Source organism: Artemia franciscana, chromosome 1, assembly GCF_032884065.1.
Source record: "Artemia franciscana chromosome 1, ASM3288406v1, whole genome shotgun sequence".
Lineage (NCBI taxonomy): Eukaryota > Metazoa > Arthropoda > Branchiopoda > Anostraca > Artemiidae > Artemia > Artemia franciscana.
Window position 1 is genome coordinate 68,599,354 of NC_088863.1, and position 22,581 is coordinate 68,621,934.

Sequence of the window (22,581 nt, forward strand, 5' to 3'; positions counted from 1 at the left end):
AACTTGATATTTAAAAGTAGCTTGTAACTCAGAGCTCTTATTTTAAATCCGAGCCGGGTTCGGTGACATCGGGGGGAGTTGGAGGGGGGAACTGGAAATATTGGAAAACGCTAAGAGAGGAGAGATCGGGATTAAACTTTGTGGGAAGAAACTTGTGGGAAGAAGTCCTAGATATGTGATTGACATAACCGGACCAAATCCGCTCTCTTTGAGGGAGTTGGGGGGTGGGGATTTTCAGGGCTTTAGCGAGTTTGGTGCTTCTGAATGTGCTAGAAAGATGAAAATGGGTAGGCATGTCAGGGACCTGGACAAATTGACTTGATAACAGTTGTTTCCCCGATTCGACCATCTTGGAGGGGAGGGGGGCTGGAGGGATGGGAAGGAAATTGAGATATTTTGATCTTATGAATGGTCTATCGGATCTTAATGAAACTTGATATATAGAAAGATCTGGTGTCTCTGATGATCCGTTTTCTATTCGGATCGGATACGGGGACATAGGGGGTGGATGGGAAAACGGAAATCTTGGAAAATGCTTAGAGTGAAGAGATCGGGATGAAGATTAATGGGAAGAATAAGCACAAGTTCTAGATATGTGATTGATATAATAAGACCGGATGCGCTCGCTTTTGGGGAACTGGGGGGATTTCCAGTGCTTTGGCGAGTTCAGTGCCTCTTGACGCGCTAGGACGATGAAAATTGGTGTAAGTGTCAGGGACTTGTACAAATTGGCTTGATTATAGTTGTTTCCCCGATTCAAACATCTGAGGAGCTTGAGGGAGAGGAAAAATTGGACAAAATTAGGTATTTTTTAACTATGAACGGGCGATAGGATCTCAATGAAATTTGATATTTAGAAGGACCTCGTGTATCAGAGCTCTTATTGTAAATCCTGACCGGATACAGTGATATTGGCGGAAGCTGGAGGGGGAAACCTTAGATCTTGGAAAACACTTAAAGTGGAGAGATTGGGATGAAACTTGGTGGGAAGATAAGCAAGTCCTAGATACGTGATTGGCATAACCAGAGCGGATCCGCTCTCTTTGGGGGAGTCGGGGGGATCTCCAGTACTTCTGGACGTGCTAAGACGATGGAATCTGTAGATGTGTCAGGGAACTTCGAAAATTGACTTGATAACAGCGGTTTCCCCGATTCGACCGTCTAGGGGGGCTAGGGGGACATTGTGAAAATTGTGTATGTTTATCTTACGAATGGGCGATCAGAACTTAATGAAACTTGTTATATACAAAAATCATATGTCTCAGATGCTCAATTTTCAATTTGGATCGGATCCAGGGACATAGGGCGGTGGAAGGAGTAACGGAAATCTTGAGAGCAGGTAATTTACGCCTCCTCCATTAAACAATCCCCCACTCTAGGCTTTGAGAAAATATATTTCTTTTTGTGTCTTCAATAAAGATAGCCGAAAGTTTTTCATCACTTTCTGAAATGTACTTATTAGATAAAACATCAAAAAGAAAAATTCGAAAAAAATACAACAATGAAACAATAAAAAAAGATTACAATAGAATTCATAAAGAATAAAAGAAACGCCCTATGTAACTAATTTATCTTCTTTGCAGGTAGAATACCGAACAAACTGTATTTGCAAGTTAATCTTTGTAATAATTGCCAATAAACAAAGAACAAAATCGATAACTCTACATCCGAGTTTAATTTTAGGCTCCGACCCCGCCACAAGTGCAATATGAGCTCTTGCCTCTTTTTTTTAGAATAAATTTTGTCAATTATCGGCACCTTTGTCACATAGGCCGCTCCTCAACATTTAGCTCTAGCCTAATTAATACTAATATGCATGTTTTCAGGCTCATCAAAGAAGCCTTAATTTTTAGGTTTAAAGCGATCTTATTCAGCATCAAAGCTTTTTTATCAAGCGTTTTCTACTCAATTTTCTCAGTTCTAATGAATTGTTTTTTATTCACGGTTTTGTCAAGCCATTTTAGTACTATTTGCGCTATTAGTGTATTTGTTGTGTTCTATCGCTGCAAATGACAAAAGTGTGTCTTACAGGAACTAGACCTGAAGCAGAACTGCATCTCCGAAATTTCCAGTCGAGTGATGAGAACCCTAGTGAATGTGAAGCACTTAAATCTACAGGGCAATGATTTCAGTGAGTTTTTGAACTTTTACTTTCTTTTTTTAAACAATGTCTACACACAACTAACTACAGAACTACAGAAGACTTAGTTTCTTTTTTTATACAGTTAGTTTTAATGGAAATTGAACGTTGTAGTGCCCTTTTGAAAAAGGAAAATAGGTTGTCTTATAGAAAACTTAGGTTATTCGTTGTCTTCTTTTCAATTCAAAGCATCGTTGATAGCCCGGAAAGGGCTTGCTGAAGCCCTCGCTCCTAAAGATATATGAACCTTATACAAAAGATCTTTTAAGGTTTATTTTTCATTTCTTAAGGATGATTATTTCTAAGGTTTATTTAACTGGGCTGAATTATTTTAAGCTTTTTAAATTTTATATAGGGTTGTATAGTCGCACCTCAGCTACCAGGGAAGAGGAGGAGTAAGTTAAATGATGTTAAATGAATGAGAATTGATGGAGCGGTAGCTTCTTTTGCATTTAAAACAACTTCGCATATACCATTAAGCAAGAACAGAAATTAGACATTTTTTAGTTCAATAAAAGTTAAGATGATATCAAGCCTTAAAATTAACATAAATTACCCAGTATTTAAAAGAGATATGCCTTCCTCTTCCTTCTCTGTGGACTGAAGCTCTAATTTTTCTCCCGATACTTTAAGAACGAATGCTCTAATCAAAGTGAGTAGGATTGAAAGGAAAAGTATTTTTTTTCAATCTTTCAAGAATGTAAGTACATATTGATTTGTATTCACAGTATAAATGCTTTGAAATACTACCAGTAGTAATGTAAACGTAATTTAATATTGTTTATATTTTTTTTAATCAAAAATACCTACAGCAAATTAATATAAGACTTTAGAAAAAGAGAAGAGAATTGCTATTGCAGCTGTTTATGTCGTTTAGAGCCGAGGTCAGTGGTGTAACTCGGTAAGCTCAGCCAGAGTATACCTTGATCCAAAAGGACACTTTGGGAAATCTGGGGAAAATACTGGGAAGTTCGTCAGATGATTTATCCCCAAACACTGATTTGTCTCCTGGCCGAAGGCGGAAAATCAGAAGATCGGTACCTGGTCTACGTGGAACTATTAGTCAACTTAAGATTTTTTTTTTTACATACTTATTCAATAGCTATTTTTTGCCAGTCTAAGCTGATCCTGTTTGTGGTAAGGACACTATGATTTCTTTCAAAGTTAAATTAAACTAGTTGGAATTTTTTATCAATAAGCTTATTAATTAGTCATTTTTCTTTTTTCTTTGTTTTATATTATATTTTACTGATTATATTTATTGTTATAATTTATTTACAGTCCTTCTTGAATTTAGTTGTTACTTTTACATTTTTATGTATTTTTAAATAGCTTTAATATTTAAAAAGTTCATTATAGTTTAATTTGGTAGTCAAAATTTTTGACGGGGGGGGGGGGAGTTTTATGCAGAGCAGAATTAGCTGGACATGACGAAGATATGTTCGGACAAGAATCAAGATTAATTTCATTTTGCTTAAATACAATTACCTGTAAATGTGGTTTCAAGTCATAATTTAATCGAAGAGGCATTTGGAAATTGCCTTACTCATCAGATTTAGGATGGAATGAAGGAACCAAATATTTTCACGCCACTGAACAAAGAAGTCAGTAATATTAATTCTGACGCCATTGATCGTTTACCAAAAGAACGCAAACATAATTAAACATAATAAAACATAATTAAAGGTCACAATTCCTTGAAGGATAAATGCGGAGGTGGTATTGAATTTCCGCCAGAATTCCTTTTTTCAATTAAATTTGCTTATTTGACACCCCATGAATTAAAGCTAATAAAAATACGATAATTAAGCTAATTCAGGCATTTTAGAGGGTATGTTCAACGGAACAAGCCTGAGTAACAAGTTAGGTAGATAAAGCAAAAATAGCTACAGGGGAAAACTTCACCGAACGAAGATTGGTTACTTGGCACTACTTGTGTAATATAGAAATGATGTCTGAATTTTTTTTTTTAATAACTTTTAAAAATTGTAGATGATCTAAAAGATAAATGACAACTAAATTTGTAGATTTTGTGTTAAAGTTTAAAAAATAACTAAAATATTATAAACTGGCCTATTTTAAAAACATAATTTTAAAAACATAATCTAATCTCACCCCACCCCCTAATGCGCAAATATATAGGTCAAATTATACAATTCCATTGCATTCTGTCTAAGTCCAGTGCGTTATATCATCCTTCCACTGTAGAGAAATTTATACAGTGCAAAAAATTTCTCTATAGTGCATCTATTACCTGACTTTGTAGCTATGGAACCGGTTTTTTTCTCTTTCATAATGTTGTTAAATTTCGTTTCAGCGTCAGTAAGAGAAGACTCCTTTGCTGCCCCATTGGCTGTTGAAACACTGGACCTAAGTGATAACTATATAGTGTCGATTGAAAATAGAAGTTTTCGCAACCTGACACTGATAAGGCAGTTAAATCTAAGCTCAAACAAATTATTTGAATTAAAAGACGATGCATTTTATGGTAAGTTTTGTACATATGCATAGTGTCATATATTTTAATTGCTGGAGTGGTTAGCAGTAATTGAGTATATCCCCTCCCTAATATATGCCATACAAATCTAAGACACTTTCTCGAAACAGAGTTATTTCATAAGTTTCAGGTTCTGCAGCAGGTTAGGTTAGCAGGTTGAGGAATAATTCCAGATTAGGCAGCAAGTTAGTAGGTTCAGAATACTAATAAATTCACTGATCTGAAAGAACAGGCGATTATGCCTCAATTGAAAATTTCAATTGAAAAATTTTATTGTACTAATGTATGTGAATAAGTAAATCGTAAGGCGAGTACAGCTGAAGTTGAAGCATAAATGAAACCCGAAACGAACAAAAATTAAATAACAATCATAGCAAACAAACATACAGAATTTTCTAATATAAATGTATAAATGAATCTTCAAACAAATAAAAATTAAATTAAACATACAAGTAAAGATTGAAAAGAATTCCCTTCACTAAAAATACAAGTCTAAAACCTACTGTGTCACCGGCGCTTTACTCAAAATGAATTATATTACAAATATTTTCTTATGTACTTATTACAACATTTAAAATAAAACTAAAATTACAGTAAAATTAAATTTTGAACTGACGGGCTTTTCAGCAGCTGATACCATTACATATCACATATTTAGTTTAATCTTGTTGTTTCTTCCCAAGACTGTTCACGACAAATTTAGTTTCACTACAAACAAGAGTTTACCTATTGCCTCTTCCCTAACTGTAAAAGTCTAAAGCCTACTGCGTCATTGGTACTGCACTGAAAGTGAATTATGTTACAAATTAAATAAAAAAAACTGATTTTTTTAGCTGAAAGTAAGGAGCGACATTAAAACTTAAAACGAACAGAAATTACTCCGTATATGAAATGGGTTGTCCCCTCCACAATCCCTCACTCTTTACGCTAGGGCTTTTAATAGTTTTAAAAAGTAGAATTGTGGCAAAGAGTCAAACTTTAGCGTAAAGAGCGAGGGATTGCGGGGGGACAACCTATTTCATATACGGAGTAATTTCTGTTCGTTTTAAGTTTTAATGCCACTCCTTACTTTCAGCTAAAAAAAGTCAGTTTTTTTTTTATTTAATTTCTGAACGTTTTTGAATTAATGCATGTTTGGTTTTGGCTCTCCGCACATAAATTATTAAAATGAAATTTTGTATATTAATTCTTTTTTTGGCTGAATGGCTTTCTCTTAGTTTTGATCAGACGATTTTGAGAAATAAGGGGTGGAGAAGGAGGCCTAGCTGCCCTCCAATTTTTCGGTTACTTAAAAAGGCTACTAGAACTTTAAATTTTTAACGAACGTTTTTATTAGTAAAAAATATACGTAACTTAAGAATTAACTTACGTAACAAACTTTCATAACCTTACGTTTTTATTATGTATACGAGGGGGTTTGTACCCTCGTTAATACCTCGCTCATTACACTAAATCTTAACTTTTCTCCCAATTCTTTAAGAATGACCCCTGAATCAGAAAGGCCATAGAATAAATAGTTTAAATTACTAAAAATACTTTAGCATAAAGAGCAAGGTATTTATCTCCTCCTAAATACCTCGCTCTTTATGCTAAAGTTTTTTTTAGAACCCCTCATATGCGTAATAATCTCTGTTCGTTTTAAGTTTCAATGCTACTTCTTCCTTTCATTTGAAAAAAAGTTTTCATGTTTATTTTTCATTGTTTTCTTATAGTAATGCTAGAGAATCCTGCGCCCTTTTCATTGAATTTTTCATCCCCCATGACAGATTCCTACAAGGAAAGATCCTCCAACATAGCCCCCTCTCCTCAGCCCCACCCCCAAACAAAATAAAATCCCCCTGAAAACGTCTGTACACTTCCCAATAACCATTCCTATATGTAAACACTGGTCAAAGTTTGTAACTTGCAACCCCTCCCCCAGGGGTTGTGGGGGAGTAAGTCATCCCCAAAGACATAGTTATTATGGTTTTCGACTATGCTGAACAAAATGGTTATCTCAAAATTTGGATCCGTTGACTTTGGGAAAAAATGAGCGTGGGAGGGGGCTTAGATGCCCTCTAATTTTTTTGGTCAGAAAAAGGGCACTAGAACTGTTCATTTCCGTTAGAATGAGCCCTCTTGCGACATTTTAGGACCACTTGGTCGGTACGATGACCCCTGGGAAAAAAAAAACAAAAACAAAAAACAAATAAACACGCACCCGTGATTTGTCTTCTGGCAAAAAATACAAAATTCCACATTTTTGTAGATAGGAGCTTGAAACTTCTACAGTAGGGTTCTCTGATACGCTGAATCTGACGGCGTCATTTTCGTTAAGATCCTACGACTTTTAAGGGGTGTTTCCCCTATTTTCCTAAATAAGGCAAATTTTCTCAGGCTCGTAACTTTTTATGGGTAAGACTAAACTTGATGAAATTTATATATTTGAAATCAACATTAAAATGCGATTCTTTTGATGTATCTATTTATATCAAAATTCAATTTATTAGAGTTTTGGTTACTATTGAGCCGGGTCGCTCCTTACTACAGTTCGTTACCACGAACTGTTTGATAGTCTCTTTTCCTAGTTATTACGGCATTAAAAATAAAAATTATACCAATCAAATTTTACTTATTCAAAGTATATGTTATAGGAAGAATTTAATTTTTCAATTTTATCTATCAAACAGTTCGTGGTAACGAACTGTAGTAAGGAGTGACCCGGCTCAATAGTAACCAAAACTCTAAAAAACGCAATTTTGATGCTAATAGACACATCAAAAGAATTAGGTTTTTATGATGGTTTTAGATATATAAGTTTAATCAAATTTAGTCTTACCCATCAAAAGTTACGACTCTGGGAAAATTTGCCTCATTTCGGAAATACACCCCTTAAAAGTAATAGGAACGAAAATCACACCACCGGAAATCAGGTTCCGCCCGGGTTTTTAGCCTGTTGGTAAAGTGGGTTATGACTATAACATGTTATGTTTAAACCATTTTTCAACTTTATTTCCGCTCATCTTTGACTTAATGTTGCTATTTACTTTTTTTCTGAAAAACTGTTTTTTGTTTGAAAGATAATTTTTAAACTAATCTCGAAAAGGGTATAACTATTTATGGTTCGTATTATTGATATACCAATCTGTAAAGATTTTATATTCTCACTTCTTATGTACCATATGACAATTTCACTTGGTAGCATGCATAAGGTCATAAAAAAAAAATTCAACTTGAACCAATTATTTCCAGGATTAGATCAACTTGAAGATTTGGACATAAGCAATAACCTGTTTCACAGTTTTCCTTCAGCAGCACTTCGCCGGCTTTCTAATTTGAAGTCGCTTAACATATCTGGAAATCTTTTCGACGTAAGTAATATTTGCCAACATTAATTTTGTCGTTTTTAGTAATAACTATAGTTGTGTCTGATTATTTTTGAATTTTGTACTTCACTTCACTTTAAATCTGATATCAATGACGCTGCTGCTTATATGTGATATTTTCATACTGAATGTTGACCTAAGCACTGATATCAGTGTAATCAGCTCTGATTTCCTTTGAACTTAGGCCTACTCTGTTTATAACTAGGTTCCTCATTGTCTTTTGCTAAGCTTGAGCAAGACTGTACTATGGTGTTTCCCCAGGGAACCTGGATAGCCTTGTAGTGCACATGATTTTATGTAGTGTTCATTTATGTTACTGTGTGTATGGCACAATACATTGTCAATTTAGTATTACCACTGTTGTTGACCAGTCTTGTTGTATATATCTGGAGCGAGTGTTTTCTCTTTTGTACTTTTTTGTTCTTGTTTCGCTAAATTCCGATGACGTGCTGAACCAAACAATGTGCAGCTTTGAATGGTTGCTGTCTAAAAAGCCCGAGTTAGTTTTTTTCTCACGGAGAGGGGCTAATGTAGGCTTCGCTTACCTCCGGCCGCACCATAAATGCTGTAAATATGAAATTTTTTGCCCAAAATATTAGAATTTAAGTATGTTTTGTCCTCCTATCGGCATGCCGCCCGGGGCACTTGCCCCCTCTATCTCCCTCCCTAGATAAGACCCTGGCTACCAACTCGGTAAAACATTGCTGAGTCTTTCGAAATTTTAATAATAGCTATCGAAAACAATGATTAGGAGCAGCAAAACTGAAATTTAGGAGCAATTTTGAAAATGTTGGCCTGTTAATTGAGCAAAACTGGTTTTGGTAATCGTTAAACTTCCCAAAATAACAAAATATGGAAAAATTTAGATTTATTAGTTACGGACTGTCGATAGAACTAGCTCAAAGCTGATCCAGAGGTTGTGCCAAAGGACTTTACTGATTGTGAGACATGATCTTATGGGCAAAACCCAAAAACCGTGGAACATTCAATCAAGCCAATGGAAAAGCTCCTCATCATCTTGTCAAAAAAATGCCCAATTAATATCAAAACAGAGATAACCTGCTTTAAAGATGCTAAGGGTAAATGTTGTTCAGAAACCGTCGCTCTAGTTCAGATTGTTAACCAAACCTGTTATCCTAAACTTTAATGAATAATTGCGCAACTTCGTTCAGAACGATGATACCCAAGTTGTGGAAGAGAGGAGGCTTGCTCTTACCGAGAAAATTTACTGGTACATAGAGCCATTAATGTTTATCAGTCTTTGGCTAATAATAGTTTGGTTCCACTGGCAGCCATACCTTCTAGCTTGACCTCCGCATCACTTTTCCTTGTTTTTAAGCATGGAAAGAGACCTGAAAGAACACTAATTTTACAACGTTGAAAAGGTGAAAATGAAATAAAAGCTCTCAGCCACGTCTTAAGACCACTAAAAGAAAATATAGTATTATGATCGGTTTTCTTTTAAATTTAATGCCAGCAATGATCCATCTATCAATGGCTTATAGTTTATCGTCTTAAATACTATTAGCTGGTCAATCTTGGACTCAGCCAGGAGCACGCCTTTTGAAAAAATTTTTCTTGAAAGTGTAACCTAACTGACAAGGAAATTATGGGGAAATACTCAAAAACCTTAAGACGTTGAAGACCCATACTGGGTGGTGATGTTTATAGGGGAGAGGCTATAGGAACATTGATCCTCAATCGACAAATCCTTGGGGCTACGCCAAAGGCCTTAGTTGTTTGATTCCGTCTTTTTTCAACATGTCTATGACAAGCCCAATCACTTCATTTTGTTTGATAATATTTTCGTTATTACCGCTGTTAAAGGCTTCATGCAAGTTTTCAGGGAGGCAGTTGAAATAAAAAAGCACATTCAGCTAAAGGTCGCTGTCAATAGACACACTGGATAAACTGTTCTAATCCCCATTTATGATGAACTCATTAATTCCGGTCGTTTTTATATCCATCCACAAAATTATATTTCGCAATCTACTATAGTTTCTGATTACACAAAACCTGGCAAGCGATTAACCTTTTCCTTCGTTACTTCAAAAGGGTCTTTATTTTACTTTCAGAGTATTTTTTTAGATTTAGTTTTATATTGTCCTTTGGACTTTTATCTGCATTTTTATTTCTATTATTCTGCACTGAGGACGGTTGATCGGAGGTCTGAAACGAAATATTTGCAGAACTTTTTCTTCTGTTTTTCACTGGCTGTTATCGTCCTCGTTTTTCTCTACTTTGTGATTTTTGCTATGCTAGGACTAAAGGAATGCTGCGGTCTTTCTTGGAACTAACATCGATTCCTCATCCCTTCTTACCAGGAGCACATAATGAAGAGTGGAGTGTTTTCCATGCTTTATGTATTATTTTTTCCCGATCTACAAGGACCTCCAAACATCCATAAATAAGAAGTCTACATACCGTTGATAGCTCCATCAAAAATGTTTTTAGGACCTAGAAAACGAATCTACAGGACAACTTGTAAAGTATCAAAAGTAAATATAAAAAAGCATTCCTTGATGCAATAATCCGTATTTCTAAAATTAATTGTGTATAGAAAAGAAATAAATTAAATGAGCTCTTATAGGCCACCTGTCTCTGTCCACAGAATTGTTGACACTTATTTCCCATGGTGGCCACTATTAAACGTAATGAAAATCTATAGGGATAGAGGATAAGCTTGTGTGGAAAATGCTTTATCTGTCCAAAATGATTAAACAATGACTAGCCTGTTGATTAATCATAATTAGACTCACCTTTTCTGTACAACTTGAAAAATTGTAGCAACCTTTGCCTTCCACATTCGAAAGTGGGGCCCTAGCAACGTTTGGGCTCTGTTTCTTTGCCAAAGATTAAGCTCTATGTCAACCACTAAGAACCTTTAAGACATATTTCTCAAAAAGTGTCTTTTTCGAAAAGAATGAAACAAAACAATGAGACGTTCGTAAGTATATAATATTTGTAGGCTAAAAACAGCACGTTTAAGCATTAACATTACAAAGTTCTGTTACTACTTAAAATCATCTTTATTATCTATTTCCTGACACCAAATTAATATTTTTCATTATAAAGACACAGTGTATACACAGTGTAATGCATTACTCTTTCAAAAATCATTAAGCCTAACCTAAGCTGTGTTGTTACTATAGACATGTGTTCTTTTGCCTCGAAATCAAGCACACGTTGTGACTCGGAAAAGATTCATAACTGTTTACGTTGATTTTGGTGTTTCAGCCGTCTAGTATTTATTAGGTCTGTTGATTTCGAAACTGCATTTACTTTTCTTCTGGCATGTCGTATTTTTCTTAAAACTTTGCTGAATCAGGCTGGGATCTTTGCGGCACTATTGCTCCTTGACTTGCCGAGATGACCTTTCTTTTTACTGGCGCCAGGTAAGAGTGATGCCATGGGAGAGCTACAACATGATTCATTTTTTTATGAAGGCCCAGGTGAGCACAAAGGGGTTGGGCAAAAAGCCAAAGAAGCCAGCTCTTTGACTATATCCTTTACTAGGCCACAGCTACTGCTGCAACCAAGATCAAAGTCAAATGCAGATTCTTTTGTAATATGAATTTGCGCCTAGAGAACTCAAACTAGAGAATCTTAAGACACTTAAAATTTTTAGCCAGGGAGCTCGTATTTCTGGAACTGAAATTGTTGCTCTATACTAAAAAAGAAGAAAATTAATGGAAGAGGGAATTGTCATAATTCATCATATTACTTAGCTATTGCATGCCTTAACCTATCGATCTAAAGTTGACTGAGTAACATCGGATATTCAAATATCCTTTTTTATCCCTCTTTTCTCCGTTTTCACGTAGTTTATAGGCCCATCAGTTATGTTTACTTTATTATAGGATATAGAAGGCTTCACAAAACTTACTATCAACTCCCTTGAAATCTTAGACTTGAGTCGAAACAGCATAAGAAGGATTCACAATGGTTCTTTCATGTCGGCACCCAAACTCAGGATTCTTAATTTGGGAGCAAATTCTATCAGGAAGGTGAGTGACTATAAATTTGTTTTAGGGCTTCACAAGGAAATTCTCCTGAAATTGATTTGTGCAAACCCTTACCTAGGAAAAATGTGTAAAACTCTTTGAAAATCCAGACAATTTCGATATTTTGACAAAGAAAAGAGCCGCTCTGAAGTAATCATACCGCTCTACCCTCTCTCTAGAACATTTCACATATATATATAATAACAAAAAACAATTTTTTCTTACCGACTTACAAAATGGATAAGAGTGGAGCATAACAGGAAAACAGATAAGGAAATGTAAATAAGAAAATAACACAAGAGAAGAAAATAACCAAAAATTAACAAAAAGGTGGTTAAGATAATTATTAGAAAGGAGAAGTATTGAAGCATCATCCAATAAACTTGATCTAGTCTTTTCACGAAGAGAATAATATATGTTGCAAGATATTGACTGATTAAATTTTTTGTTCCAAAATGATCGTGAAGATTAAAATAAAAGTTTACTATAGCGATGACCATCCATCTTGACCACGAATCATTTTTAATCAGGAGCAGAAAATAACACAAAATCACACAGAATGATCACAAAACTAGAGCATAGCTCTTTCAGTGATTGTTCATCAAAAATGCAGGACGACCAATCGAATAGAACACACTAAAGCGAACATTTTCAATAAACATATTAGAGGTACTTCCCCTGATCCTTTCCCTACGTAGAGTTGGCAATTTTTATCCAGATTCAAGGTTTCCTATAGTAGCTATTTCAACCAAAATCTTTCGCATTAATAGAAAGGGAATTATATATTTTGAAAATTTCTCCATTGTATATATATATTTTTTTTTGTCACACTCATAATAAAGGTAACAAAGACGTGGGAAATTTTTCTCTCTATTGGTTTTTTCCTTCATTCAGCTCTTCATAATTTTCCTTGAAATTGTTTTTATCGCATATAATTTACCTCTATAATATATTCTTTCTCCGATGAATATTTTGTGAAATTTTATGAATTTGGTGTTTTATTTAAATATTTTCAAAATGGGCTTTTATACGATATTGTGCTTTCTTACTTCTTTAGCTATAGTTAGTCAAACTTGAAGTATATTAAAACAATCAGGTTTTTTGGTTATGAGGCTTCTCTCTCAACTATAAGTTACCAACTCTCATTGCAATAGCTCGCCATTTCAGTGACAGATCCGGAGGGTAGAGGGAGGTCAACCCCCCTTGTTACCTTGATTCAATTTGTTTTTAACTTGGCTAGAACTGTTGTTCTGTGTACACTTGTCGAGCCCTTTTATTGCGGTCATTTAATCGCTCAGTGTGAAAAAAGTCCCATTCCTATTACATATTATATCTTATTACTAGGGTGCGCTGTCCTGCTCACTGTGGCTGGTTTCCCATTGCAATCATAAGTAAAAGTATTTACGCTTGATTCTTAAATATGCCTTTTTGGGTGGATAAAACTGTGCTGATTGTTTGAAAATGTGAGCGAATTATTTTAAATTTTGAAAAACAGCCAAAAAATTGGCTAGTTTCGCAATTTTGAAACCCTGCTGGGGGATTTGATATTTTTTTTTGTCTTCAAGCAATAGAAGCTCCTACAGAATCTTACCCCCCCCCCCCCAGTCTTTTGAAAACTGTTGAAACTATTCTGGACGCTGTACCTTGTCCGGAAAATCTTTTCCTTTGAATGATAGTATAAGCTATGGTGACGTAATCCATCTAATTTACACTGAATAAATTGTGAATTGTAAGAATGATCTTGGGAATCCCTGAATGGCTTTCTGTTACCACATTCCAAGGACGTGGGACAGGAGAAAGAAGAAAGGTAATATCTGAGAGATTCCCATATGCAAGTTTTTCACTGGCTTGTGTTTTCCAGAGACAAAAGTACTTTTTTGTAACTATTGTTTTCTGTTTGTATTGTATTGTATCAGATTAACGACGCTTCTTGACTACTCAGGTCCCTGCGCGGGCCCTGCGGTGCATTACTGCAGCATGATTCGATCTCTGGGTCCCATATTACCAAGCTAAGGTCAAACCCACTGCGCCACCACAGGACAGGTTTTCTGTTTGTGACTTGGGATACTGGAGATTCAAATCAACATGTTGCTTTCAAAATTTTGTATCCCAGCCTTTACCCGAGCTTTTGAAAGTAACGGGGGAGAGCGGTAATCTTTCAGTGCATGAGGCATCCAAATATCATTCCAATACTGTCGAAGCTGGGAATTCGTTTATTAAGGTTTATATCACGCCCAATAAATCTGTTCGTAATGAAATAAATTAAAAGTATCTGAAACAAATGAATGAAAATAGAGCTTAGCTGAAGTCTATAGTAGAGTCTATTGTGCTTCTCAGACTGCAAAATGTTCCAATCAGAGGTCATGATATGATGGTGATGTTTGCACTGACGACAATTCCCTGTCAATAGAAAGAAACTTCAGAAGAATTTTGCTTTAACTTATGAACTTGGGATCTTGGGAATACGCTTTTTAAAAGGAGTGACTCTGAGTTTACTGGACTTTGTAGGAATCAGCAATGACGACTGCATAGTAGTGGTATTGACTAACTGTGGATCGATAGCTGAGATTTAAATGGAAGTGACGAATGCGTCACTTTAATCATACTTTGAATCTTTCTCTTTCAAATTCTCAAATGCTCTTTGTATCAGAAATGCAATACGAATCATTTAAGAACATAAGAACTATATATATATATATATATATATATATATATATATATATATATATATATATATATATATATATATATATATATATATATATATATATATATATATATATATATATATATATATATATATATATAATATATATATATATATTATATACTAGCTGTTGGGGTGGCGCTTCGCGCCACCCAAAAACCTGGTTGGTGGGGCGCTTCGTGCCCCCCAAGCCCCCCCCCCGCGCGCGTAAGTCGTTACGCTCCATATTAGTTACGCGCCATTGTATTTGTGTCCCTGTGTCCCACCTGTGAATAGAGATAGACATATATATATATATATATATATATATATATATATATATATATATATATATATATATATATATATATATATATATATATATATATATATATATATATATATATATATATATATATATATATATATATATATATATATATATATATATATATATATATATATATATATATATATATATATATATATATATATATATATATATATATATATATATATATATATATATATATATATATATATATATATATATATATATATATATATATATGTTTTTAACTACGTAAAATATGCGAATATACAACATTCTTCGCTGTCCCATTGTCTGTGCATATAAATAGATTGTTTACTGACTCTTGAACATGCAACATATAATTGTCCATGGGAAAAACAATCCGTATTCAGATCTATACCTCATTATTCTAATGATGTGTCCCTGTGTCCCGGTCGTCACTTATATTCCCTGTGTCCCGGTCGTCATTTGTGTCCCGGTATCCCAGTTTGTAATTTCTCTTTGAGTGTCCCGGTCGTCATTTATATTCCCTGTGTCCCGGTCGTCGTTTGTGTCCCGGTCTGTAATTTCTATTCGAACAATCTCTGTGTCCCGGTCGTCATTTATATATCCCGCCTGTGCCCCCGGCGTCCCCGTTGTAGTTGTGTCCCTATGTCCCGGTCGTCATTTATATTCCCTGTGTCCCGGTCGTCATTTGTGTCCCGGTGTCCCGGTATGTAATTTCATCAGTTGACAAACATGACGTCAGTCGACAAACAACTTCATGACGCATACAGCTCAATCCTTATAATGACGTCAGTCGACAAACATGACGTCAGTCGACACACAAACATGATGTCACTCGACACACACACACACACAGACAACTTATTTATATATCTATATATATATATATATATATATATATATATATATATATATATATATATATATATTATATATATTGTATTTATTTCAATAAACAAACGGAAATTCCCAACTGACCATAGTTATCTTCTTTCTTTCAGGTAGAAGGAGGATGTTTTTCGGGACTTGAGTCTTTGGAGTCACTAACCCTTGACGATAATAGTATATTCTCCGTCCCTACTGCCGCCCTAGAAAATCTTCCACGGCTGAAGATTCTTTCTTTGTCTCAAAATAGGATTGGAGTAATCTCAAGTAGTACATTTGAAGGATTGTCTAAGCTCTATGAACTGAATTTAAGCTACAACTTAATCCGAGAAATACCAAAAGGCACATTTGAAAACATGAATCTGCTCATTTTGAATTTGCGGGGGAATCTGCTCAAATTCTTGTCTGATGAAGCTTTAAAGCCACTGTCATCTTCTTTGGTTTTTGTCGATTTAAGTCATAATAAGTTGGCTGTCTTTCCAAAGCTAAAGCTTCAATCAATTGATTCTCTGTATATGGAGAAAAATGAAATCAGTGAGATTGCAGAAGACACTTTTGAAAATATGGAATCATTGAAATTACTAAATATAAGTGGGAATCTGATTGAAACAATTGATAAGAATAGCTTTATTTCTCTGAGGATGATAGAAATTCTAGATCTTAGTGACAATCTACTGCAATATTTTGATTATAGACTATTTGTACCATTAAGTAGCTTAAGCCAATTATATTTGCAAAAAAACTCATTGACTAGCATTCAATCAAAAACATTTAGTAATTTAACAAAATTGCATTCTATTGATTTGTCTCAAAATCAAATATATGAAATCCAAACCCAGGCCTTTAGCAACTTACCTCTATTAGAAAGCTTAATTTTAGAAAATAATAAAATTCACATCCTGTTGCCAAGTATTTTCTCTACCCATGGAGGAATTAATCAAATTAAAAGGTTACTCCTTAAAAGAAACCAATTAATAGAAGTGAAAAAAGACTTATTGGATTCTTTCCCGAATATGCAAGAGATGGATATTAGTGAAAACCACATTGAAAAAATGCCTTATGATTTTTCTAGATCATTGCCATTTCTGTCTCATATAGACTTATCTAGAAACCGGATAAAGTCGATTGATTCCTTGCAATTTTCTGGTATGTTTCGGCTTCGGTGTATAGATTTAAGTTTTAATCAAATAAAAGACATATCCGCAGATGCATTTCAAAATTCAACTCAGTTACATTTTATTAATCTTGGTCATAATATGATTGAGGACTTGAAAGTGGAAACTTTCCAAGGTATTGCTAAGTTGAACTTGAATCTTGAAAGCAACAAATTGTCAACCCTTAGCCACCTTATCTTTGAAAGAAATAAAGTACAAAAACTCCAGTCACTGAATTTAGCCTCTAATCAGTTTGAAAAAATACCTACCGATGCATTACAAAAGCAGTATTTTTTTCTTGAAGCAATTAATCTTTCAAAAAATAAAATAAAAGAAGTTCCAATAAACATAGATATACTAGTGAATTTAAAAATGATGGATTTTTCTTTCAATCCTTTGAACCCTGACTCGATTGACAATATATTGAACGAGCCCAAAACCGTCAGATACTTGAACCTGGCTGGTGTAGGCGTATCCAAAATACCTCAAATAATTGAGGCTCCTTTTTTACGCTGCCTCAACCTTTCTTTCAATTCTGTGGAAAAAATAGCTAGCAAGGCTTTTCAGAAAACAGCCAACTTAGAATCTTTAGATATATCTTACAATAACATTACGAATATCAATAGCGGACTATCTTCCTCTTGGCCAAAATTGTCCTTTTTAAAAAATCTTTTTTTGTCAAATAATCCAATTTCTTCTATAATGAAAGGTGACTTCAGGAATCTCAAATCTATAAAATTCTTACGTTTATCTGAATTGCCGGTGCTACAGCGTCTAGAGCCAAGTGTTTTTGAAAATTTTCCGTTACTTGAACAGCTTTGGATTTATAAATTTCCACAGTTAAATGAGCTTGATTTGAGAGGAATCCTGAGCAAGCTGAAAGTGCTTAAAAGGCTCAAGACTGATATAACTGAATCGAAATTAGAGGCTCAGGTTCTGGCAGCTTTTAATCCTCGACTTGAAGAGGTCGAACTTCATGGAAGAGGAACACTAAAGGAAATCAGTCCAGGTGCATTGGCTGGTTTTACTAGCAAAACAATCAACCTCTCATTACAAAACACGTCTATTGAATCACTTCCCTCTGCTTTACTCTTCTCTGTCCCAATGTCAACTAACATTATACTTGGTTTGTCTGGTGCAAAATTAAAAACATTAAGTCCACAGCTACTATCTGTGATTGAAAGTCGCGGTTCAAACATAGAGATCAAAGGTTTGGCGAATAATCCACTTAAATGTGATTGCAATGCTAGAGCGCTTAGAAGATGGGTGTTAAACAAGGTGAAAAGAGATCTAATACGGGAAAAGATTGGTTTCGTAGACGGGACGAATATGGAAACGGATCAAGACCGATCCCGCAAAAATAATAAGCTTCTGAGAGTTCGCAGTGCACCCAGGAAATATCCCTCTCCAAAAATAGTATCCCTCAATAGTCTGGAAAACGAAAAATCCATAAATATCACACAATTACTAGACTCAAATAATGTTGCCGAGCATAAGCCAAGTGATTTCAACATGATTATGACACCTGTAACCCACACTTCAAGGCAACAGAGGCAGCAATGGGCAAGTGGTGCTCATTCTGATAAATGTGACGCAATAAAAGTGGACAATGATTTAAAGGTAAGTGAAAATTACTTTAATCTAAGATATCATATTTTCATAACCCCTTCCCCCACGATTTCAACCATCGATGTTTTTTGTTTTCGAACGAAAACCTATTCCATTTTCTATTATTTTATTATTTTTATTTAATATTTCTATTACTAAAATGTTCTAATTAATAGGCTAAAAAATTCGAAAAGGCTCTGGTTGATGGTAACCAAATTTTTTTTACTATTGATAGTTTAATACAGCTTAAGCAAAATAAAATAACAAGATAATTTTGTGTATTTTGGAATTCGTTTCTTTTTAGTTCTAAAAGCAGAGGCGCCATTCAGGCCAAATCTTGGGGTGGGCATGTATTCCTTAAGCCCCCCCCCCCCCCCCCCCGATTCACTTCGTGTAGCGTAAGAAAAAATGCGGGTTTTGGCAGCACATCGATTGAATATTCTAAGCAAAAACGCATTTTCAGCACCCATGTGTTGCTTGGAAGAGTACTGTAACCAAATGTGGAACTCAGCCACACTGACCTTTAAGGTTAATTATAACAACGAAGATTACAATCAGCAAGGTTAAGCGATTAAACTGAAAGTGGAAAATTGAACTAGACTACAAGCTGGCCTTCCTCAGCGAAAAATTTTCTTATTTAAGTAAATAATACGTCGGTGAAAGTCATCTCCATTGATATGCTGAGGTTTGTAACCAAAATCTCGGTTTTCCTTTAGCAGAAATTTTTCAGATCAAATATATTCACGAAGAGGAAAAACACAACAAGAGAAAAAATATTACAACACTATTTCTAGGCTAGAAAACATATGCTCATTGCTCGCTGTTGTCACAGGAAGTGTTGCAGCAATACGAAGTACTTTAATTACTTCAGAGTAAGCCACTGGTAATGCCTAAAGATGGTCGACAATTTCTAGGAAATTTCCCGGGTTTTTTTCCTCATCGAGCAGGAAACGCTTTGCAATACCAGCTTGAGATTCGAGAATAATGTTATCGATATCCAGCTCGCCGTAAAGAGCAGAGAAATGCTTGAACAGCTCTGTGTCCATAAACGTGGTAGAGCCTGGATCCAAGGCTTCGAGTGTGCTCAACACTGGCAAGTTGTCTGTGATGAACCTTCCGTTGAATTTGGCTAGTAGACGGTCAAAAGTATCGAAGTACTCTCGCTTCATTTCATCCGCCAAAGTTGTAGTCTGATTGCCAGACTCAATGAAGTTCTTTCCTAGCGTCGAAGTTGTCACAAATTGTTTCAGATGCTTGGTGATCTTTTCAGTTCTTGAGGTCGTCCTTTCTGACCAACGGAGGGGAGTCTAGTCGCTGGTTCGTTCACAGCAGGTACTTCGATTTCGAGTTCTGTCACAAACTCTTTAACCTTCTCGAAAATCGACACAAATGTAGCGTCTGAACGCAGTTGGTGAGTTCACTTCTTGTAGCCTGAATCAGGGTGCGCGATCTGGAAATAACTACGTTGACGGCCTGGAGCTGCTGAGACAGCGAGTTCGTCGCTTGCATAATTGCTTTTATTTAGTGCAATTGGAAGATAACAAGGAACGGTTCCATCTTCTTCTGGAGCCCAGCTACCTCTGCCCGTGCTTCGTCGTCAGCTCCCTCGCTTACAGCAGACAGCACAGCTAAAATGCATTCATATTGAGTTAAACCTTCGATATAGATCGATACCAATAAGACCATCTTGTGGCAGCACTTCTTTCTAGCTCCCATCCTGGCAGTTTGGCAGCTTTCTGGGCCTTAACAAACAACTGATGCCGAGTGTTGCTGCTGGAAATGGATGTGTATAGTCTGGACCAGTGACAAAAAAGAACTAACAGTGCCGACAGATTCAACGCAGCTCGCAATAACTAAATTTAGCTTATGTGCGTGACAATGAATGTAGATTGCCTGTGGCGAATTCGCTCTCAAACAAGCTTGAACACCGGAGAATGGTCCGCTCATTACGCTTGCTCTGTCGTAGCACTGTGCGACACAGTAGTTCCAATCGAGTCCAATTTTTGTCACTGTGTCTTGAATGAAATTTGCTAGACTTTCAGCGTCCAAGTCTTTATGTGATTGCATCCGATCAGTCTTTCTTTTACTTTTCCTTCGTTGAAATACCTAAGAAGAATGGTCAGCTGCCCTTTCTTCGAGTTGTCCTTCGTTCCGTCGACCAGAACGGCAAGGTATTTGGCGCTTTTTAATTCTTGCACTATCGTGCGCTCAAGCCTGGAACCAATCACCGAAATAAGATCGTTCTAGTATTCATGAGATGTGTAGGGACCGTACCGTCTCTGCAGCTTGTTGAAGCGCGTAGGAGAGTACTTTGCGAGAAGATTGCACATCTCAACGAATTTTCCCTTGTTGGCACTAGAGCCTCTAGCCACTAGAGCTACTCTAGAACAACTAGAGCCTCTAGTTTCACGGCAATTGGATACAGAAATCGATAAATTGGGATGCAAATTTGCCTAAGTTGTCTGGCTTGTGGTCTGAACTAGTGACGACGGATTTTCTCCGACTTGAACAAGGAATTATCTGACTAATAAACGGCGACCAAGATATAAAAAAAATATTTGATGTAGTTCTATAACTCTTCATACGGTTTGCTACTCAATGCGGTTTCCTGTGCCACTTATTAGTACAGGATACTCAAACTCGACTCTTCGAACCTAAATGGAAGAAGACAGGAGTTTGCGAACAGTGTTGCTCATAAAGGACAAAAAAACACGGAAAATCTTTTTCCTCGCAATTTTAGTTCTTTTAGTCCGCAAAACTTTGAGTAACGCAGAAAACCGAAACCTAAAAGAACAGAAACACAAAATTCTTCACTTACTTGCTGAACCGGCTCACACGGTGACGGTTTCTGCTTCCTAATCCCTCTACTCAGAGAACACTTATTTTCTGCCTCTTTCTCCTTCTTCAAGGCTGCCAATTTCCGCTTTTGACCTACTGACAAGCTCATGATAACATAGATGTTGAATCGACTAGATCACTAACAATACTGTACTCCAATTCCAATCCTTGCCCGACCCAGTTTGCACTAGGATAATGACTTTATACTAACTAATGCTAATGTCTATTAATCTATTAATACCTTAAGGCTTTATGGTTAATAGCAAAGAGCGTAATTATCCCAAGGGTGGTCATGTAATTACGCTCTTTGGTTAATAGGTTAATGGTTAGTAGGCGTACAGTAACTTCAACTTAATTGGACAGAATGGATTATGTTAGACATAATGGATTATTATTGTAGGCAAAGGGCCCTTTGTGGTGGAGGCTTGGATCCCCCAGGAAAATATGGGGTGGGCATTTGCCCACCCCTGTCCCCCTCAAATGGCGCCTCTGTCTAAAAGTAAGCTCAGCTTTTATTACTGTGATACATATTTATATGTATTATATATTATTATTTATATGTTATTATTATATATGTGATAGGTACATATTTATTATAACAGTCTCGCCAACTCTTAACTGCTAAGAAATTGTCGGAACTAGCGAACAATTCGGAGTTTATATGCCCACTTATTAGCGTAGCAAGTCCACCCGAGGGGCACCCTCGTTTCTTAAGTTTTTTCGCTGGTACAAAATGGACCATGTGTGAGGGTAAGGCATCGAATATATTTCTACTGTCGTTAGACAGAAAGTGTTCTTGGAGATAAATAATTTCTTCGGTGAGGCAGAGCTGTTCGAGCACGGTAATTTTGGTACTAAGACTACCATTCATATTCCAGGAGACGATACGCTTGTCAATATAAAATTCATTCATTTTGGGGGTTTGAGGTCATTAACTTCGCTGACTTGTTAGATGGGCAGCTAGCGTGGTAGCATGTGTGTCGGGTGCTTGTACAGCTTAGGCACCGCATCGCATTCTGGCAGGGATTTTCTTTCGTTGCACCATAGTTGTTTTGAGCACAATGGGCACACTTCGCTACGTTTTT

At 35.9% G+C, this 22,581-nt stretch overlaps 1 protein-coding gene across 2 annotated transcripts in view; it reads left to right on the forward strand.

Annotated features, from left to right (window-relative positions):
- Positions 1 to 22,581, forward strand: part of LOC136033270 (chaoptin-like) — a 65,732-nt gene that overhangs the window by 36,432 nt on the left and 6,719 nt on the right. For both annotated transcript variants that reach the window (XM_065714030.1, XM_065714033.1), the window contains exons 5-9: positions 2,032 to 2,131; positions 4,458 to 4,628; positions 7,869 to 7,987; positions 11,863 to 12,009; positions 16,013 to 18,670. In XM_065714030.1, the coding sequence (XP_065570102.1) occupies positions 2,032 to 2,131; positions 4,458 to 4,628; positions 7,869 to 7,987; positions 11,863 to 12,009; positions 16,013 to 18,670 (3,195 nt within the window). The remainder of the gene's footprint in view (positions 1 to 2,031; positions 2,132 to 4,457; positions 4,629 to 7,868; positions 7,988 to 11,862; positions 12,010 to 16,012; positions 18,671 to 22,581) is intronic.